This window comes from Rhincodon typus, unplaced genomic scaffold (assembly GCF_021869965.1).
Source record: "Rhincodon typus isolate 14 unplaced genomic scaffold, sRhiTyp1.1 hic_rhity00002576, whole genome shotgun sequence".
NCBI classification, from domain to species: Eukaryota; Metazoa; Chordata; class Chondrichthyes; order Orectolobiformes; family Rhincodontidae; genus Rhincodon; species Rhincodon typus.
This window is the reverse complement of record NW_025968214.1, coordinates 1-19658: the sequence shown is the minus strand read 5'-3', so window position 1 is coordinate 19658 and position 19658 is coordinate 1. Positions and strand designations below refer to the sequence as shown.

General features: G+C 38.5%; 1 protein-coding gene across 1 annotated transcript in view; it reads left to right on the top strand.

Annotated features, from left to right (window-relative positions):
• Positions 1 to 19440, top strand: part of LOC109937264 (triokinase/FMN cyclase-like) — a gene marked incomplete at both ends in the record, with an annotated part of 23940 nt that extends 4500 nt beyond the window's left edge. Inside the window, 7 exons of the mRNA XM_048593262.1 lie at positions 200 to 381; positions 4810 to 4888; positions 8626 to 8715; positions 11263 to 11297; positions 14669 to 14753; positions 17098 to 17187; positions 19324 to 19440. Coding sequence (XP_048449219.1) covers positions 200 to 381; positions 4810 to 4888; positions 8626 to 8715; positions 11263 to 11297; positions 14669 to 14753; positions 17098 to 17187; positions 19324 to 19440 — 678 coding nt within the window. The remainder of the gene's footprint in view (positions 1 to 199; positions 382 to 4809; positions 4889 to 8625; positions 8716 to 11262; positions 11298 to 14668; positions 14754 to 17097; positions 17188 to 19323) is intronic.
• Between the last annotated feature and the right edge of the window lie 218 nt (positions 19441 to 19658).

Sequence of the window (19658 nt, the reverse complement as noted above, 5' to 3'; positions counted from 1 at the left end):
GTGTCCAACAACCATAATCGTTTACTGAAGAAGGGTCTAGACCCGAAACGTCAGCTTTCCTGCTCCTCTGCTGCTGCCTGGCCTGCTATGTTCATGCAGCTCTACACCTTGTTATCTCAGACTCCAGCATTGGCAGTTCCTACTATCTCTTCCACCATGTCACATTGTTTTAAAACATTTTAATCTGTATTTTCTCTAGCTGGTGTACTACTGATTGTCAAGAACTACACAGGAGATCGGCTGAACTTTGGCCTAGCCCTAGAGGAGGCAAAAGCAGAAGGCATTGATGTGGAGATGGTTATTGTAGCTGATGATTGTGCCTTCACTACACAAAAAAAAGCTGGAAGGAGAGGTCTGTGTGGCACAGTACTTATACACAAAGTAAGTCTGATACATAGAAGTCTTGAGGTTTGGCATTGGAAAGAGACCACAAAGAGATCAGTCTCTCACACTTTCCAAAAGGACTGAAAGTTTAAATAAAAAAAGTTATAGTATCGAGAAGGCTTGAATTCCAGAATGCTGAATGAGCATAAATAGAAATAGAGACACTAATCATCATTTGTCCATGTTTTGTGAATAGGAATTTTCAAAGGGAGGAGGATGATGAATTATGCATCCTTATTTATAATTGGATTAAACTATTCTTAATTTGGTTGTAGGTGGACTCCAAAGGTTACAGAATTCGGCTGTATAGTGTCCATAGCTTCGGTAGTATAGTGACAGTGTTAGTACCAAAGTGGCATACATGCTGCAAGTGTCTATTTCAGTCTCTGTGTCCTGAGAATATGTAGAGTAGACAGATCATGATCTTGGTCAGCACATGATGCCAATTTTCCACTTACACTGCCATTTTCAACCTTGCCGTTGTAGCTCATCAACACACATAACTGAACTCCCTCATTATTGCTATTTGAGGATTAACAAATCTTTTTCAATTTAATCGCTAATCAATTTTGATGGGGTCCAACAGACTTTTTAGAATGGGTGGATGTTATCTAGCACTCTTCAAAGTTAACAGGGAGTAGTATGAGATGTAGTTCTAGTGAGGCTGCTTGCTTCCACTCAAGTTCTATACTTATCATCCCTATGGCTTCCAACATAAAATGGAGATAGAGCACAGGCAGAATACAAGTGGACGATCTGATCAGAGGGAAGAGGAAGAATGAGGGCGGTCATTCCAAGCAGGAGGCCTTATCCACAAGGATGTTCAACGAGTATTTCCCTCCCTCAACCTAAGGCAGAAAAAAAGTGTGCATTGTGTCCAGTTAATGCAGGAAGCAATTTTTTTGATGTAAAGCACTGCATATAAATGTTTCTAGACCAGTGCAAATTTTACAACACGCATTGACTCAGGTAAACTTGAAGCTGCTCCACCTGCTATCCAGAGTTGAATTGTATTAGAATGTTTCTTATAAATGTCTCCAGTACAACAGGCAGAGTATTAAGAGTCAAGTTGTCAACTTGACATCCTCTCAGTATAAAGAGAGGGCTTGCAAAAATATATTTTCTGAAGTGGGCCATTATTAACGCTAGTAAATTTGATCTTGTAAAAATGTGAATCTGAGCCATTGTTTGCTCTGTGATTAAAGAGTAACACAGTTCAGTTAGCCTTGCTGAGAAATGTCAAAACATTGTGGACTGTAATTTCGAAATGTGTCAATGATTAAAATGGGTATCTTTTCTCTGAAGTTATTAATTAATCCTGTCACGTTGCACAATCTCAAGTCTAATAAAACCTGTACTGTGGGTGATTCCAACATGCTTTAGGAAGCTATCTGAAAAGCATTCAATTCCTCATCCAGGTTATTCCTGCCAATCTACTTTCCAGTTTATACATAGATTAAAGTTACCATGATTATTAGAATTATAACAGCACAGAAAAAGGCCATTTGACCCACCATGTCCATGCCAGTCATCAAATGTCTATCTATTCCAATCCTATTTTCTACCACTCAGCCCGTAGCCATGTATGCTATGGCACTTCAAGTGCATATTTAAATATTTCTTAAATGTTTTGAGGGTTCCTGTCTCTACCACCCTTTTAGGTAGGGAGTTCCAGATATCTACCACACTCTGAGTGAAAAAAAATCCTCAAATCCCCTCTAATCATCCTGCACCTTACTTTAAAAATTGACATCACTATATCACAAGCACCCAATGTTTCTTCTTGCATAGTTTGCCCCAAATTATGGTTCCTATTAGGAGGCTTGTAGACCACTCCTACTAGTAACTTCTTTCCCCTACTATTCCTCGTCTCCACGTAAATTGACTCTGCATTTTGATCTCCTGAACCAAATTTATCTCTTTGTATAGCACGCATGCCCGTCTTGATTAACAGTGTTACCTTTTAACCTTTACATAGCTCCCTATTTTTCCAATCCTTGTCATCCTGAGGCCATGTCTCCATAATGGCTATCAGATTACTTCAATTTGTGCGATCAATGTCTAATTTGCTATGTACGCTTTCAGGTACGGATTCTTTAGTTTTGTCTTTTTGTTATCTCTGTATCATCTTGCCTTGATCATTGGTGTATTCCTAGGTTTTTCATTTCTCTGTTCCTTCCTGCCATTCTCTGACCATCATTTCCCCTATTACAATTTTGCTTTCTTATCTTGTCTCTGTTTTTTTGATGTACTACATCTTCCCCTCACTGTTTGGTTTAAAATCTTCTCTATTTCCCTAGTCATGCAGTTCATAAAATCACTGGCTTCAGTACAATTCAAGGCATAGGCTGTCCCAATGTACAGCCCCCACTTTCCTCAATACTGGTGCCAATGCCCCACAAAGTGGAATCCATGTCTCCCACATCTGTCTTGAAGACACATAGTCATCTTCTAATTTTAGATACCTAATGCCAGTTTACACGAAGACCAGGTAATAACCCAGAAGTTCTAACCTTTGCGTACTACTTTTTAACCAAGTGCCTAGTTCATCATTTTCTCTAAGCAGAACCTCTTTCTTGGCCTATCTCCATGGACCATAACCACTGGATCCTCCTCCTCCCACTGCAAGTTCATTTTCAGCCCTGAGCAGATATTCTGAACCCTGGCACCAGGCAGGCAAAATCTCAGCCAAAGACTCTTGCTGTTTGCTGCAGAGGATAGTGTCACTCCATCCTCACTATACCACACCCAGTACTACTACATACCTTGTTGCTCGCCCACTTGAATGGCTTATTGTATCACAGTGCGCTAGGGGTTTGAACATCCATCCTGTATTCCGTAGTCCCCCTGTCTTAAACAGCTGGGAACATATCAAACAACTGGACATACACATAGGCTAGAATTCCTGTCCTCTGGGATCACCTACCTCCTTCATTCATAGTCCCACCCTTTTGCCTTGAACCCTGAATAAATCAGAAGACCCTTTCCAAAATCTTGCGACAACCTCCTGAAATTCAAGTAACTTTCCTTCGCCTGATGGATCATAGTGTCTGTAGTTCATCCTCCAGCTCATAAACTCTGAGACAAAGGTACTTGAACTTTAAACATTTATCGCAGACATGTTTAGCCTGTATCACAATGCTCTTACATATTGCAGCCTGGACACGTCACTTCTACTGCTGTCCTTCATAGGTTTAAATTAAAATATCCAATTAATTATGTTGTCTTTTATAATATTTACTTAATTTTGCCACCAACGTGTATAATGTGTTAAAATGTGAAAGGAGAATTGACCATAACTACTTAAAAGAGACTTGCCAACCAACTAGCTCCTTTGTAGCAGACAAAGAACTGATTCCAATCAGTTCCGATGAATTTAGCTCTATCTCTCATTGCCCACGCCTTCAAAATGACAGGCTGGTTTATGGATTAATAATTAAATGAATGGAAAAACATTTGTTGCAGGCTTTACCTCATGACAATAATGAAGTAAAATACTTATGAAAATATGAACTGCGGGCAGGTAGGCCATTCAGCCCCATGAGACTGCTCTGCCATTTAACAAAATCACTGCTGATCAGATTGTGGTGTCAATTCCACATTCTTGAGAAGCCAGAAAAACATTAACTCTCTTGTTAGTTAAGAGTCCATGTACCTTTGCTGTAAATGACCCTGTTTTGATTCTCTCCAGAAATGGGACTTCCAGTGACTAATGACGTTTAGAGAGACAGACTTTTCAAGACCATGATTTTTAAACCGTGTCCCTGAGTTCTAGTCCCATCCACAAGTGGAACCATCCTTTTGGTATCCATCCTGTCAAGTCTCCTCAGAATATTGTATGTCTCAATAAGATGATTGGTAGTTATTCTAAACTCCAATGAAGTAATTCGTCTTCTTGAACTTCCACCCTGAAAATTTGAATGTTTGTGTGGCCTACTTTGTTCTATTTTTCAGCATCATTTTTTCCAACCTGCCTCAATTACAAGCCTTTTAAACCTGATCTTAAGTGTTCCATGAAGGTGGCAACATTTCATCAAACTAGTTAGTGTGGTTTGACTAGATTGGACAACTCCACCGTCCCAACTCATTGTGAATTTAAGTTAACACCTTTATTGTTTCATACCCAAGCTCCTTTGCATAAAAATAAGCTAATGTCCAGAAAAGATACAATAACAGTTGACTGAATAAAGAACTAGATATAGCACTGCTATACTCTCTAGTTGAATACCCTGATAGCTGTCTAAGATTACAAATGAAGAATAACCACTTGGGAGAGATATTGGGGTATGGAAAAAAGTACCGGAGCAGGGAACCAAACATTGTCAGAAAATGATGGAAAAATATTATAACAAATGTTTAAGCAATTGTGCCCACGGATCAAAGCTTTTCCACTGTGTTTATTGTCTTTTTCCTTGCTGTTGACAGATGGCCGGGACCATGTCTGAAATGGGAATGCCGCTGAGTGAAATTGTGGAGAAGCTGAATGCCGCTTTATGTAAATTAGGTAAGTGGTAACCAGCCATACTGTGGAAACTAACCAAGGAAAATATTCTGACTAATTTGATTTTGATTTTATTGTTACAAGTATTTTACAGTAAGAATACAATAAGATACAGTGAAAACCTTTTATTTGTTGCCACAAAACAGCACCATTTTGAATAATTTAAGAATAAGAAAAAAAAGATGCAGCTTGAAGAGAGTCCATCAGTTCTGAGCCAGCTCATCACTGTCGACAACACCTGCAATAACATTTACAGTCTACAAGAAATATTAAAATTTCAATTAAGATGAACTTTAACTTGTACTTGTGACTTGACATCTATAGTCCTTACAATTCACACTGTCATTTTAGATTTCAGAAGCAGGTAGCACTGCGTGAAAGATAAGAATATATTGAGTCAAATTAGTTTAGACAAAAGTTATTGGAACACTGAGATATGTACTGACATTATTTGAAATTAGATTCTTAATAATGCAGCTGGTAGCACTCTCCAAAGTCTCCTATTTTCTTTAAACAATAATCGCATAATAACGTGGATTATATTGGAAGACATTTTTGTTTGGCAGTTGGAATTCAACTATATTAAGGAAATAATTAGACTGAACCAACTGTCATTCAGATTGACAGGATTTTGATGTTTTGTTGAGCTGAAATAAAGAATTTGCTGAAATTATCTTGAAAATCATTCCGTCCCGCAAATGATAGTACTGAGATACCTTCAAAGCCGGGAGGATTAGTATAATCATCTATATAATCATCTAAGGCATGAAACGTAAACTGACTTACCTGTCATCTGATTGTTTGGGGAAGGGAATTCAGTTGATCATTCATCTAAACATTGTTGATTCTGTAACTCTAACTGCTCACAGTAAGGATATCACTCATCTGAAGTAACATACATGGAGTTGTCAAACTACACTTTTCTGTAAGTTCACTGGCAGTCTTACTGCCACAACATGTGCTAAATTGCCTCTTGGATCTCGTTACAGAACTGGCCACATATATGTTCTATGTGGTAGACAATCTCCAGTCTACTGTTTTGGAGCACTACTAGAGCTTTCCACTCACAAAGACTAGTTGCTGTCCCATGACTAATCACAGCTGTGATGTGGAGATGCTGGTGTTGGACTAGGGTGGGCAAAGTCAGAAGTCACACAACACCAGGTTATAGTCCAACAGGTTTATTTGAAATCACTTCACCTGATGAAGGAACAGCGCTCTGAAAGCTTGAGATTTCAAATAAACCTGTTGGACTATAACCTGGTATTCTGACTTTAATCACAGCTCCTCCAGTTTCTTCCCAATATTCCAGAGATATTCTCCACTAAGAAAGAAAGGAACTGACTAATAATGTAAGTTGAAATACAATAGATAATACAGCAAAATTGAAATTTAGTGCATAAAAATTTTTAATTAATAAAAACTGCATTAAACAGCTCAATTAGAGAACAAAATGTTTTGCGCAATGAGCAGTGAAATACATGTAACTTGTACAGTACCAGACAGATGTGAATTTTTCCTTTAACTTGGCATGTACAAAAATGTTCAAGAGTCAATAGTCAAACTTGGAGCATGTACTGGAATTATTTAAAAATCGAAAGAACTGCAGATGAGGTAAATCAGAAACGAAAATATAGATTGCTGGAAAAGCTCAACACGTCTGGCAGCATCTGTGGAGAGAAATCAGAGTTAACATTTCGGGTGGAGTGACTTTTCCTCAGACCCTTTTCCTCAAAGGCGTCTTCACAGTTATACTGATTATTTGCTGCATTAGTGGTGTTGCTAGCACCAGTGTAAAATCAAGAAAATTATTTGGCCCAAGGACTGCCTAGTGCACAGGCTTTCTCTGTGGAGAGAATAGGCATAGAACTATATAAGCTATAATTTACATCTTTGAAGTGATACAAATGAGAATTATCCTGATATGAGTGAATTTAGTTATTCATCTGGTATTGTTCCATGGACAGATGTATCATGTGCTCTTATACCAAGCAAAATAGGCCAGAAATGCCCCATGTTATATCCTCAGTCTGTACCAGATTAACTGATCAAGGCGAAATGCTTATAATTGGCCTCTATGCCCCTGATCTAGGCAACGAGTTGTTAGCCTTATCCCCATTTGGTGATCCCTACTGGAAGCTGCATTTGTATGGATAGCAAGTGTGACAGCAGGATTAGATATGATTGTATATGATTGGATAGTGCCTATTCTCAGTTTAAAAATAAGTCTGCTCACTGTAAAATTTTATTTTATATTGTCCCCTTTATTGTAGAAAAGTTGCAAAAGTTCTTTCCAGAGCATCAGACAAAAATAGATGCTGAATAGAGAAGAAAATATTAGTAAAGGTAACCTAAAGCTTGATCCAAGTTGCATTTTGATCTTGAGAAGAGGGTGAGCAATTTAAGGTGAGAATTCCAGTGTCAAGCCTACGTGACTGAAGTAGTTCAGTGTTGTAAAACAGGCCAAAATCAGAGGAATGGACAGTCAAGAGTTGAGTTATAGAGCTGGAGAAAATTACAAAGCAGGATGGGAACATTATAAAGAGTTAAAACGTAGGATGAGAATTTTGAAAATAAGTACTTTCAAAACTGGAAGCAGAAGCAGTGTTGGTGAGGATAGGAGATAACAAGGTGTAGAGCTGGATGAACACAGCAGGCCAAGCAGCATCAGAGGAGCAGGAAGGCTGACCCTTCTTCAGAATTGGTGAGGATAGGGCTGTTTGGTTGACTAGGGCATGAGCTTAATAAGATATAGACAACAGAGATTCAAATGAACTGCTGTTTAAAGTGGATGAAGGCTCGGAGGCTGGCATCGGAGTATTGGAATACTCGAGGGTGGAGCTTGCAAAGGCATGGATAAGGATTTTTACGGCACATGCTTTGAGCTCAGAAGAGGCAAGCGATATTATAGAGTTGGCACCAGCTGGTCTTTCTGATGGAGAGTACATATGGTTTTGGAAGCACAAGTTCAGACCATTGATATTGTGAGTGGCCTGGTTCAACCTAAGGCAATAGATGGGGAAGGAAATGGAATTTTGAAGCTTGAGAGGTATGAGGCTTGTAATAATTGTTTTCTTTTTTAGTGTTTAGCTGAAAGAAGTTGTGACCCATCCATTACTAGATTTTACATCAATAGTCAGACAGCCCAGAGGCATTGAAGGAAGAGAGCTGATGGTGCTGAAAAGCTGCATTGTATAAGCATAAATGTGAAAGCTTTCTACGTGTCTAGAACTGAGGTTGCTAAGAGACATCATGCCATTATGGAAGAGGAGGAAGGATGTGGGATGTCAAACATAGATTAGAGAGAGACCCCAGAGATCCTGGTAGAGGATGAGAAGCAAAGTCATCCTTGTTTAGACTCCTGGTGTCTGGAGTATGGCTACCTAGGTTATTTGATGCAGGCCTTTAGTACCTATAAATGTGTCATCCAGCAAGGGCATTTTCCAACATCTTCAGACAAGGAATAGACAAAGCTGGCGATGAAGAAAAAGAAATATCATTATGGGCATTACCAAAATCCTTGTGGCATTGAATAATGCTCCTTACTGGCAGATTATATTTTTATCCAAAATGTAAAGGCAGCACACATCACTACTTAAAAGTCTGTAAGTTTTAGAACCTTGGACCTACGGTATTTTATTATCTTTTTAAATCATATCTGATCCCATCAATGTAGTTCTAATGGAAGCAAAAATCATACATGCTCCTTTGATTATTAACTTTTTAATTTCCCTGCTCAGGTACAATGGGAATCTGTCTGTCCCCCTGCAGTGTACCTGGATCAGAGCCAACCTTCAATCTGGAAGCAGATGAACTAGAACTCGGACTGGGTAAGAAGCTGTTCAGAACATGGAACGTACAGAGCGTAACACTGCAGTATAACCAATTCCAAAGCAGTATAACACACTTACCTCAGCATTGATACAACAGAACATCCCTCTCACAGAAACAGGAAGAAATATAAGGAAAGTTATGGCATAGATGGAGGTCATTTGCTCATTTATTCATGGCAGCCGGAAAAGAACAATCCAGTCTTCCCGAGTTCTTGATCTGTAGTCGTGTAGGTTATAAAAGCTGAGGTTTATATACAATTATTTTTTAAATACAATTTAAGTTTCTACCTCTAACATTCCTTCAGGCCATGAATTCTAATCTGTCACTGCGCTCCAAGTAGAAACATCATGCCTTAGTTCCCTCTTTAGAGATTAATATATGCTTCTTGGGTATTGACCCTCTGTTAACAGAAATAGTTCCTCTCATTCATTGTATCTTATAATATTACATGGCCCAGTTAAATTTTCCCTTAATCTCCTCATTTCTAAGAAACCGACAACAGCCTATCGAAATTTTTCTTATAGCCAGAAGTCTCTATTTCTGGCAACATTTCAAATATCCTTTGTAACCTCTCCAGAATGATCACATTTTTCTGTAAAACAGGACCAGGACTTTATGCCTTACTCTAGCTGAGGCCTAACTAATATTTTACTAAGATAACAAAGTGTAGAGCTAGAAAAGGGTCTAGATCCGAAACATCAGCTTTCCTGCTCCTTTAATGCTGCTTGGCCTGCTGTGTTCATCCAGCTCTACACCTTGCTATCTCAGATTCTCCAGCATCGGCAGTCTCCACTATCTCTGAATCAATTAGTATTTTACTAATATAACCTTACTTGTCCTCATATTCTAGGCCTTGACCACCTACTGCCCTCTACTGCTACTCTTAGGAAATGTGGACATGCACTTTAATACCCTGCTATTCTTGTATTTGACTTGGAACCCCCGGCCATTAATTGATTACTTTGTTGCATTTTTTTTGTCTTCGCCACTGCATTTTATATTTGCCCTTTTTACCTCACCTGATGAGTTAGCTGCTAGCTTTCTGCAGCCTAGAGCTTTCTTCTTCACTATTAACCGAAATTATCTATTTTTGTATCATTTGCAACCTTCTTAATTGTGTCTTTTAGTTTGAATCTAAATCACTGATATATACCACAAACAACAAGGAACCCAGCACTGAGCCCGAGGGAACCACGTTGGTGAAAACCTTTCCCATTTACTTTTACACTTTGGTTCCTGTCAGTGAGCAGACTTTGGATCCAACTTGCCACTTTCTGTTGCACCCATGAGTTTTTAATTTTCTGCCCAGTATACCTTGTGAGCTCTTGTCAGATGCCTTGATATAATTCATGTAGATCACATTGAATGCACCAGTTTCATTGACTCTCCTCAAAACTTCACCCAAGTTAGTCACAAATCTATTGACCTTTCTTTTAAAAATATTCAATGACTGTGGCTGCAGCGCTCCCTGGTGAGGAGAGTTAGAAAGTCTCACAACCCTCTTTGAGAAAGAATTTCTTTTCCTCTATCTCAAATTGAACATTTGCCGTAGTTCTAGTCTCCCACAAAAGGAAACATCGTATCTAACACTATTAACATCCAGGGATAGGTCATAGATTTTCTAGATTTGCCTCCAAAAAGAACAAAAACAGCAAAAAAAATTTACCTCTGTGAGTTTGAGAGATGAAAATAACCTGAAGTCCTTGACCACAATCACAAACCAGTCACCCCTGCTGAAAAATATGACCACGTTTATTAAGACCACTTTAGGAAAATATGAAAGATTGTTAAGCCGGTGGCACCATCCCATAGAAGAAGGTACAATCTGTACAGAGGAAAGGAAAATGGATACTTATTTGCAGTTTGTGTAACCACATGAGAACTTCAATGCACACGTAGTCCCATTCTGTTGAGGGTGAGAAAACATGTTTGTTCCTTTGTCCAAATTTGGAAAGCTGAGAATCCTTTTTGCAGGGGACCTTGTTCTGCAAGGCAGCACAGGAAAATAGATCATGGCCCATACCAAGCCTGGTAATCATCGATGGATAATTACAAATACTTTGAAAAATTTCAGTTTATTGTTGCTTGTAAGAACCAGTTATAATTGGATCATATATCTTCCAAGCTCAACAGGTGATATAGAACAAATTTCCATACTGAGATTATAGATCAGTAAGTTAGCAAGATCCTCAACCTGATCTCAGCTAAGATGATTTTGGAGTCTTGCCTTTTGTCTCTATCACTGGAGTAACTTGTAAAGAAGCAATCAAATAAGGCTCGCACTTTAACTCCAGTTGTAAACTGCCTTGAAGTGAGCAGTAAATGAAACAAGCTAGGATTTGGCTGAGATGCACATCTGATCCTTGAATGGAACACTTGCTGCTCTAGGCATATGTTGAATGATCATTTCAGCAAGGTGCCAGAACATGGGTGTTTGCCATAGAATTCTGACCAAACAAGTATTTCTGTTTTCAGAGGAAATAAGCATTTAAAAACACAGCGCTAGCAATTACATTATTTTAAGACCATTGCTATTTGTTTAGGTATCCATGGAGAAGCTGGTATCGAGCGGATAAAGGTGAGAGACCATGAAACAGTGGAAAAAAAGGAGATTTACATAGTGAAACTATTGGTGATATATTGTGCAATAATTTCTTTAATTTCAGTAGAGAAAATAGCATAAAGTGTAGTACTTGGTTAGTTATTACATAACATAATGTGCTGAGCAGAAAACTGAAACATCTGACTGCTGGGCTACAAGGGAGATCTAAGTGATAATTTTGATCTTGATTGCCTCAGTATTCCATTTCCTTTTCCTCCTCGCTTAGTTGGACTACTCAGCGAAAGCTGGGAAAAGTTTTTCTAAGATTAGCCTACTTGTACTGAAATACTTAAATTAGTTTGTGGTCTTGTGAATATTCTGTTCGTAAGTGTCAACCATATCTCTCAAGTTGACGGCGTGTAGGTTCAAGTACTAGTCCACAACCTAAAGTCAAAATTGAGGCTGACACTTCAGCACATATTGAAGACTACTGAACTATCAGAGATGTCATTTTTTGGATGGAATAGTGAATCAAAACCTGCTAGGTCGGTATATAACATCCCATTGCACTATTTTGAAACACATTAGGGGATTTATTCTCAGTGTTCTGGGTAACATTCATCGCTCAACCAACATCACTAAAATAATCAAATCAGCAATGTTTATGACATTGCTATTTTTGGGACTCTATGCATGAATTGACTACTCTATTTTCTACCTAAAACGTGACTGGATTTTGATAGTACTTAATTCAATGTAAAGCTATCAAACTGACACTATTAAATAAACTATATTAATTCAAGTTTCTTCTGAACAGAAGGACACCATTACAGCTAATACCAAAAAATACCTGTATTCAATAAAGGAGGGAGGCAGAAAGCTGGAAAATAAAGCCCAGTTAGCTTGGCATCTGTCATTGGGATGTTTATAGAATATTACAGATAAAGAAAGTTTTAGCAACATGGAGAAAATCTTGGTTTGGTCAGACAGAACTAATATACTTTGTGAAAAGGAAATTGTATTAACTAATCTCTGAAAGATTCTTGACAACATAAAATTTCTGGTGGATAGAGTGGAACCAGTGAATGTGATATACTACACATTTCCAAAAGATGTCTCATAGGGTGCTACATCAAAAGTTGCTGCACAAGAGCACATGGTGTAGGGGTCTCGATATTAGCATGGATAAATGATTGGTTAGCTAACAAGAAGCTGGGATAAATGCGTCACCTTCAGGTAGCCAAGCTGACACGAGTAGAGTGCTACAGGAATCATTGCTGGTCCTCAACTATTTACAATCTGTAAAAATGATGTGGATGAAGGGAACAAATGTAAGGTAGCTAAATTTGCTGATGACACCAAGATAGATAGGAAACTAAATTTTTAAGAGGAGGTAAGAGACTTTGCAAATGGAAATGTGGCCATGTTAATTGAGTGGGCATAAATTTAGCAGGAGTGTAACATAATTTGAACTTAAACATTTTGGCAGGAAGAATAGGAAAGCAGTATACCATTTAAATTAAGAAAGATTGCAGGAGTAAATGGGAAAGAGGGATCAAGAGGCTTTGGTACATGAATCACATGGAATTAATATGCAGATAAAGCAAATGTATAAGTAGAAATGGAATGTTGTTGTTTCTTTTAAGGGGAATGGACTGTATGAGTAGTGAAGTCTTATTACAGCTATACAGAGCATTGTGCAGGAGCACTGTGAACAGTTTTGGTCTCTTTAAAAATAGTTTTAAATGCTTTAAAAGAAGTTCAGAGAAGGAAGGTTCAATTGACTCCCTTCTGGGGTGACAGTTGAACAGGTTTGACCAATATCCCTTGGAGTTTAGAAGAATGAGAGATGATCTTATTGAAACATATAAGATCTTGAGGGGACTGGATAGGTGAATACTAGGAGCAAAAACAGAAATTGCTGGAAAAGCCCAGCAGGTCTGGCAGCATCTGTGGAGAGAAATCAGAGTTAACATTTCGGGTTGAGTGACCTTTCCTTACAAGTGAGGAAGGGTCACTCAACCCGAAATGTTACCTCTGGAGAATTGAGGAAGGGTCTTTCAACCCGAAATGTTTATTCTGATTTCTCTCCAAAGATGCTGCCAGACCTGCTGGGTTTTTCCAGCAATTTCTGTTTTTGTTTCTGATTTACAGCATCCACAGTTTTTTTGAGTGAATACTAGGAAGATGCTTTCTCTTGAGAGTGAAAGCCTAAAACTAAGGGATAAAGTTTAAAAGTAAGAGGGCTCACTTTTAATGCAAAGTTGGGGTTTGTTTGTGAGTGGAATTCCAGAGAGGGTGGTGGGTCCTTACATTTACTTAAGGCTGAGTTAGATAAAATTTTGATTTACAAGGGAATCATGGGTTATTGAGTACAGAAAGGCAAGTGGAGATGGGTCCATTGTGTGGTTAAGTAGACTTGAATGGCCAAATAGCCGAATTGTATTCCTTTGTTTCTATGATAACTATTTTGGCACTGTGCCTACGTAACATTATTTGCAGGAACTGGGTAAACACTTACGTGCATCCTGATAACAATTATCCATGCTTTTCTGCCACCAATTTTGCTTTGATTACAACTTCCATGCTTTTGGATGGGCTGTCTCATCTCAAGATTTAGATGAGTTGCAGTTTATATCAGTTGAATGTTGGAGATGTAAAATCACTTATGCTGCTGTTGTCTGTGTCTGTGCTTTTGTCACTTCTGGATTTGAGAAATTCCGTGCTATTCACAAAGCCTCCACATTCCACAAACTGTAGCAATGGTCAACATCAGCTGCCTGTGCATATCCTATTCTGGACTAAATCCTACATACCAAACCCTTTCTTACTGACCTAAATTGAAAATCCATGTTAATGCCATTTGTTTTTCAATTTTATCCAATAATACTTCCAATAACATCCAATTTTATATGTACAACTTCTTTCAGCTTTATATTTCCATCTGTACTCTTTGACCCTCTGATTCTGACCTTAGTGCATCCCTTTTTTTTACACCCCATCATAGATGGGTAGACCTTCGGCTGCCTTAACCCTATTGCATCACTAAATTACCCTCTCCATTTCTCCTTGATTATCCCAGAACTTAATTATTTTCACTACTGTCTAGGCCACCATTCCTCCATAGCTTAGTGCCTGTTTTCCTGTCAATTTTCATTTCAGATGTAGGAAAGAATTATCATAGAGTAGAATCATCATAATATAAATATTATTTAGAGTTGGCATTTGTTGTTATTAATGTGGCCTCTTCAAAATGGCAGTTAAATTGAAATATGCAATACTGCCACTACGTGAGTAACTGGAATGGTACTTTGTCACTGTAATGATAGCTAATGATATCTCATTCAAACTGTTTAATTGTATAGCTGATGGTTCACCATCTTTTGGATTTTATTTTCTTCCTCCAGATGATGTCAGCTGATGAAATCGTACAAAAAATGATTGATCACATGACAGATCCCTCTAATGAATCTCATTTGAATTTAGAAGCTGGTGAGTACAAAGTTGGGTGTAGGTGGTTTCTACTCCTTTAGTAGTCCCACGTACTGGAGGAGTTACTCCATATTATGCCCAGAAACTGTATTCTGCATTAAATTAACAATGATCCCTCTTAATTTTTTTTTCCTATTCATTTTGTGGGATGTGGGCGTCGCTAGCTGGCCAGTATTTATTGTGCACTCCTAGTTGCCATTGAGAAGGTGGTGGTTAGCAACCTTCTTGAACTGCTGCAGTCCTCCTTCTGTAGGTTAACACACAATGCCATTAGGGAGGGAATTCCAAGATTTTGACCCAGCGACAGTGAAGGAACGGCGATATATTTCCAAGTCAGGATGGTAAGTGGCTTGGAGGGGAACTTGGAGGTGTTGGTGTTCCCATATCTCTGCTGTCCGTGTCCTTGTAGATGGAAGTGGTTGTGGGTTTGGAAAGTGCTGTATGAGAATCTTTGGTGAATTTATGCAGTGCATCTTGTATATAGTACACACTGCTGCTACTGAGTGTCGGTGGTGGAGGGAGTAAATGCTTGTGGATGTACTGCCAATCAAGCGGGCTGCTTTGTCCTAGATGGTGTCAAGCTTCTTGAGTGTTGTTGGGGCTGCACTCATCCAGGCAAGTGGGGAGTATTCCATCATGCTCCTGACTTCTGCCTTGTAGGTGGTGGACAGGCTTTGAGGAGTCAGGAGGTGAATTACTCGCCTCACTATTCCTAGCTTCTGGCCTGCTCGTGTAGCCAATGTGTTAATGTGGTGAGTCCAGTTGAGTTTCTGGTCAATGATAACTCACAGGATGTTGATAGTGGGGTGTTTAGTGATGGTAATACCATTGAATGTCAAGGAGCGGTGGTTAGATTGTCTCTTATTAGTGATGGTCATAGCCTGGCATTTGTGTGTGCGAATGTCACTCGCCACTTGTTAGCTGAATCCTGGATATTGTCCAGATCTTGTTGCATTTGAACAAGGACTGCTTCAGTATCTGAGGAGACACGAATGGTGCTGAACCTTGTGCAGTCATTGGCGAACTTCCCCAGTTTTGACCTTATGATGGAGGGAAGGTCATTGATGAAGCCACTGAAGATGGTTGGGCCGAGAACACTACCTTGAGGAACTCCTGCAGAGATATCCTGAAGCTGAATTGATTGACCACCAACAACCACGACCACCTTCCTATGTGTCAGGTTTGACTCCAACCACTGGAGAGTTTGTCCCCGGTACTCATTGATTCCAGTTTTGCTAGGGCTCCTTGATACCACACTTGGTCGAATGCAGCCTTGATATCAAGGGCTGTCACTCTCACTTCACCTCTGGAATTCAGCTGTTTTGTCCATGTTTGAATCAAATCTGTAATGAGGTCGGGAGCTGAGTGGCCCTGGTGGAACCCAAACTGGGCGTCACTGAGCAATGCACTGCTCAGTGATTCCCCACACCATAAGCATATGTGGAATCAACGAGAGTTGTATGTGCATCTGAAAGAATATACTAACTCTGATAAAAAAAAGACTGAATAGCACTTACCTATGTCTCAGCTGTCCTGTCAGCCTCTTTGTTGATCCTTAAAATGACTGAGCATTGGTTCAGTTATCATTGCACAACAAATGACGATGATTCTTGCGTATGACATTTATTCCCTGGAATTCATCAGCTAGTTATTTTAAAATATAAAATCTAGTAGGAAAGGAAAAGATGAAGTACATAAGCTGATTACACATGCCAGTCTGAAGGATGGGTTGTGAAAAATATAGATCTCTTTATGACGAAGGAACTGAGACACTCCATTCAGTGCACAAGTATTTTCTTGGAGGAGCTGAGGTAGACTAGATTTGTTTCATTCTAAATATTATTTTCATATTCACATTATTTTGACGTTGAATGCTTGAAGGGCAAAATTTCCACCTGACGATTGAAGCAAGTTATGATATTGTTTCACTGCTGTACTTGCTACTGTGATTATGTTTTGTGGAATGATTTTTTAAAAAATAACATTCCTTGCATTCATTGTTGAATGCTAGGGATGCAAGTTTACTAATTGTCCAGGGCACAGATCTCTTCTGAAGCATTTAAGATGTGCTCAAGCTGAACTTAGAGAGAATACTGGGATGTAGAGTCATAACTGGAGTTAGTATTTAGTGATTGAATGTGAGGTTAGCAACAACACAGAATTAATATCTCAGTTCTGAAGTGAGGTTGCAGTCTCAGTCATTTCGTGGGATATAATGCTTTAAAGTTGGTGTCCCTGATTGGATCAATGTGGAAGATTCTTATTGTGTTTCCTTACTCATATTTCAGCTGGAGAAATTGGTTACTAATTTTGTTTACTGAATTTGATTTTATTGTGTCTCTAGGAGATCATATTGTGTTGATTGTGAACAACCTTGGAGGGCTATCCTGCCTGGAATTGAATATTGTGGCCAAATCTGCAGTTAAATATCTGGGTAAGTTTAAAAGTATTTTTGTCCTATACTCTTGACTAAGATGATAGCATGTGGAGTCAGGTGACATGTAACACTATCATTAGCAAAGTAGCTACAAAAAGCGGGGAAAAGCGTCGGGCTAAAGGTAGTTAATTAGGAAAGATGAAAAGTGGTATTCCAACACTGAGATCAGTGCTAGTGTCATTGATGCTCAACTATTTATATTAAGAATTTGGACTTTTGAAATATTATGACAATACCAAATTGGGAGCTATTAACCTGACGATGCATCCAATTTGAAAGATATTCAAATTTTGACAACATTATACAAAGAAGCTTACATTGTGGCTGTTTCGCTGGAGGGATGTAGACCACAGCTGAACTATTGGGTCCTAAATCTCCACAGGATAAAATGTATCACCAGCCTGAAGCATTAATTGGATTTGACAGCTTTGCGTAATATCCTTTCCAGGGGATGTCAAAACTGAAGTTTATTAGATTTAACAACTTGCATTTCCAAGATGCTTTTAATGTTGTACAATATGCCAAAATGTTATGTGTGTGTATGAGAAAGAGAGAGAGCTTTTCAGATAACAGTAATTTAGGGGCAGAATGAATTATGTAAATTGAAGAAAGATGTTGCGAAGTGAGATAAGTAGCCTTGATGAGTGGGCAGTAATATGAATGGAGCTTGATATCAGCTTTAAAGTCATTCAATTTGTTTGGAAGAAAGATCAAATAGAATATTTTCCAAATAATCTGAACAAGGAGCTATGAAAAAGCAAATGGATTTAGGTGGCAGTGTACATAAATCACTCAAAGCTAGCCCACAGTGATAAACATAGTCAAAAATACTAATGGAATTATGTGCTTTATGTTGAGGGTTGCCATTCAGAAATAAGGAAGCAGTTTTTCATTTGTACAGAATCTTTGCCACATCCCAGCTGGAGTACTGTGTTCAGGTTTAGGAACCATATCTTAGGAAATATGCAACAACAATTTGTATTCAACGATAATAAAATGTCTGAATCTCTCCATAGGATGGTCTGAAAGAAAATTTCAAATCAAGGCAAGTAAAAGAGTTATTCGAGCAGACAGGGCAACCTTAGTTGAAGAGATGTGTTTTAAAGAGTATTGTAAAGGGCAAATGATATAAAGAGAGACAAAGTGGTATAGGGATGAAATTCCAGAACTCAAGACTATGAAGGTAAAGCTGTCAGTACTTGAGTTATTCAAATTAAGTATACTCAAAAGGCAAGAATTGGAGAAGCACAGACTTCTTGGATAGCTGTAGGGCTTGAGAAAATTACATGTGATGAGGATGAAGAATGAGACAGAATTTCACGTTGGGCAACAAGACATCACTTCCTAAACCGTACTGTAACATATGAACCAACCTGCAAATATTGTGGTCATTTAAGAGTTTGGGGCTCCAGTCAGATATGACTTAAATAAGAAATATTAGAGTATTGTTGAAATTGGGAGATCTGAAAAAAAAGGAAGATAACTGGCTATGATAACTGAAAGTTAGGACATAGAAGGCCTTTTGTGAACTTCCTCTTCCTCTGCCTCTCTGTCTCATTCTGCCTTTCAGACATTCTCATTTTCACTCAACTGTCATGCTCTTTATTGTGAATTCCTTTGCTTCTGCATTCCCACTTGGTCTTGTGCTGTTACTTCTATCTTTGTATTCTTCTTGAAGATGCTATGTGCACATTTGGTCTGTAATGTTCATGAGTTGATTCACATTTCTTTTTCTCTTGTACTCTTCTTATATGACAGTCCAGTTTCCATGTTTCTATATGGTCTGCTCTGCTGTGCTAGATTCAAATCAAGATACATAAAGTAAAAGAAAGTGGTCTATTCTGTAATGGCATCTTGACCCATGGAGTGAAGCCAGTAAAATTTCAATATAAATGCCAGGCTAATGAAGATAAATTCCCTGCTTCTCATTCAAATTTGTCCTATGCTAATTTGTCATTTTTTTAATGGACGTGAATGTGTGTTTTGTAATTCTTGTTTTCAAAACGTGCTGGAAATGCAATGTCAAATTGAAGCCATTTAATGATTGAATTCTTTAAATTTATTTACGTTGAAATAAAGCTAAGCTTTATTGTGGTAAAAATGATAATTGTATTTTCTGGGCATCCTTTTCAGAGCGTAAAGAGGTCATTATTGAAAGGGCCTACATTGGATCGCTAATGACATCTTTGGAAATGGGAGGAACTTCTCTGACTTTGATGCATGTAGATAATGAACAACTGAAACTCCTGGGTGAGTGCTTTTGGGTGAGAGCTGCAACAGAAGATACAAATCTTTTAACTTGCACAAAACACTGAATGGATAGCCCAGAGATTCTAAGGCTCTAAGATTCTAGGACCTTGCTCTGAAAACTTAAATCTGGTGGTCTTTGATATTCTAGAGGTTGACCTCATATCTCATTCCTGGGGATAGGTCACTTTAAGAATCACACTGAATGGCCTGGTGCCTGA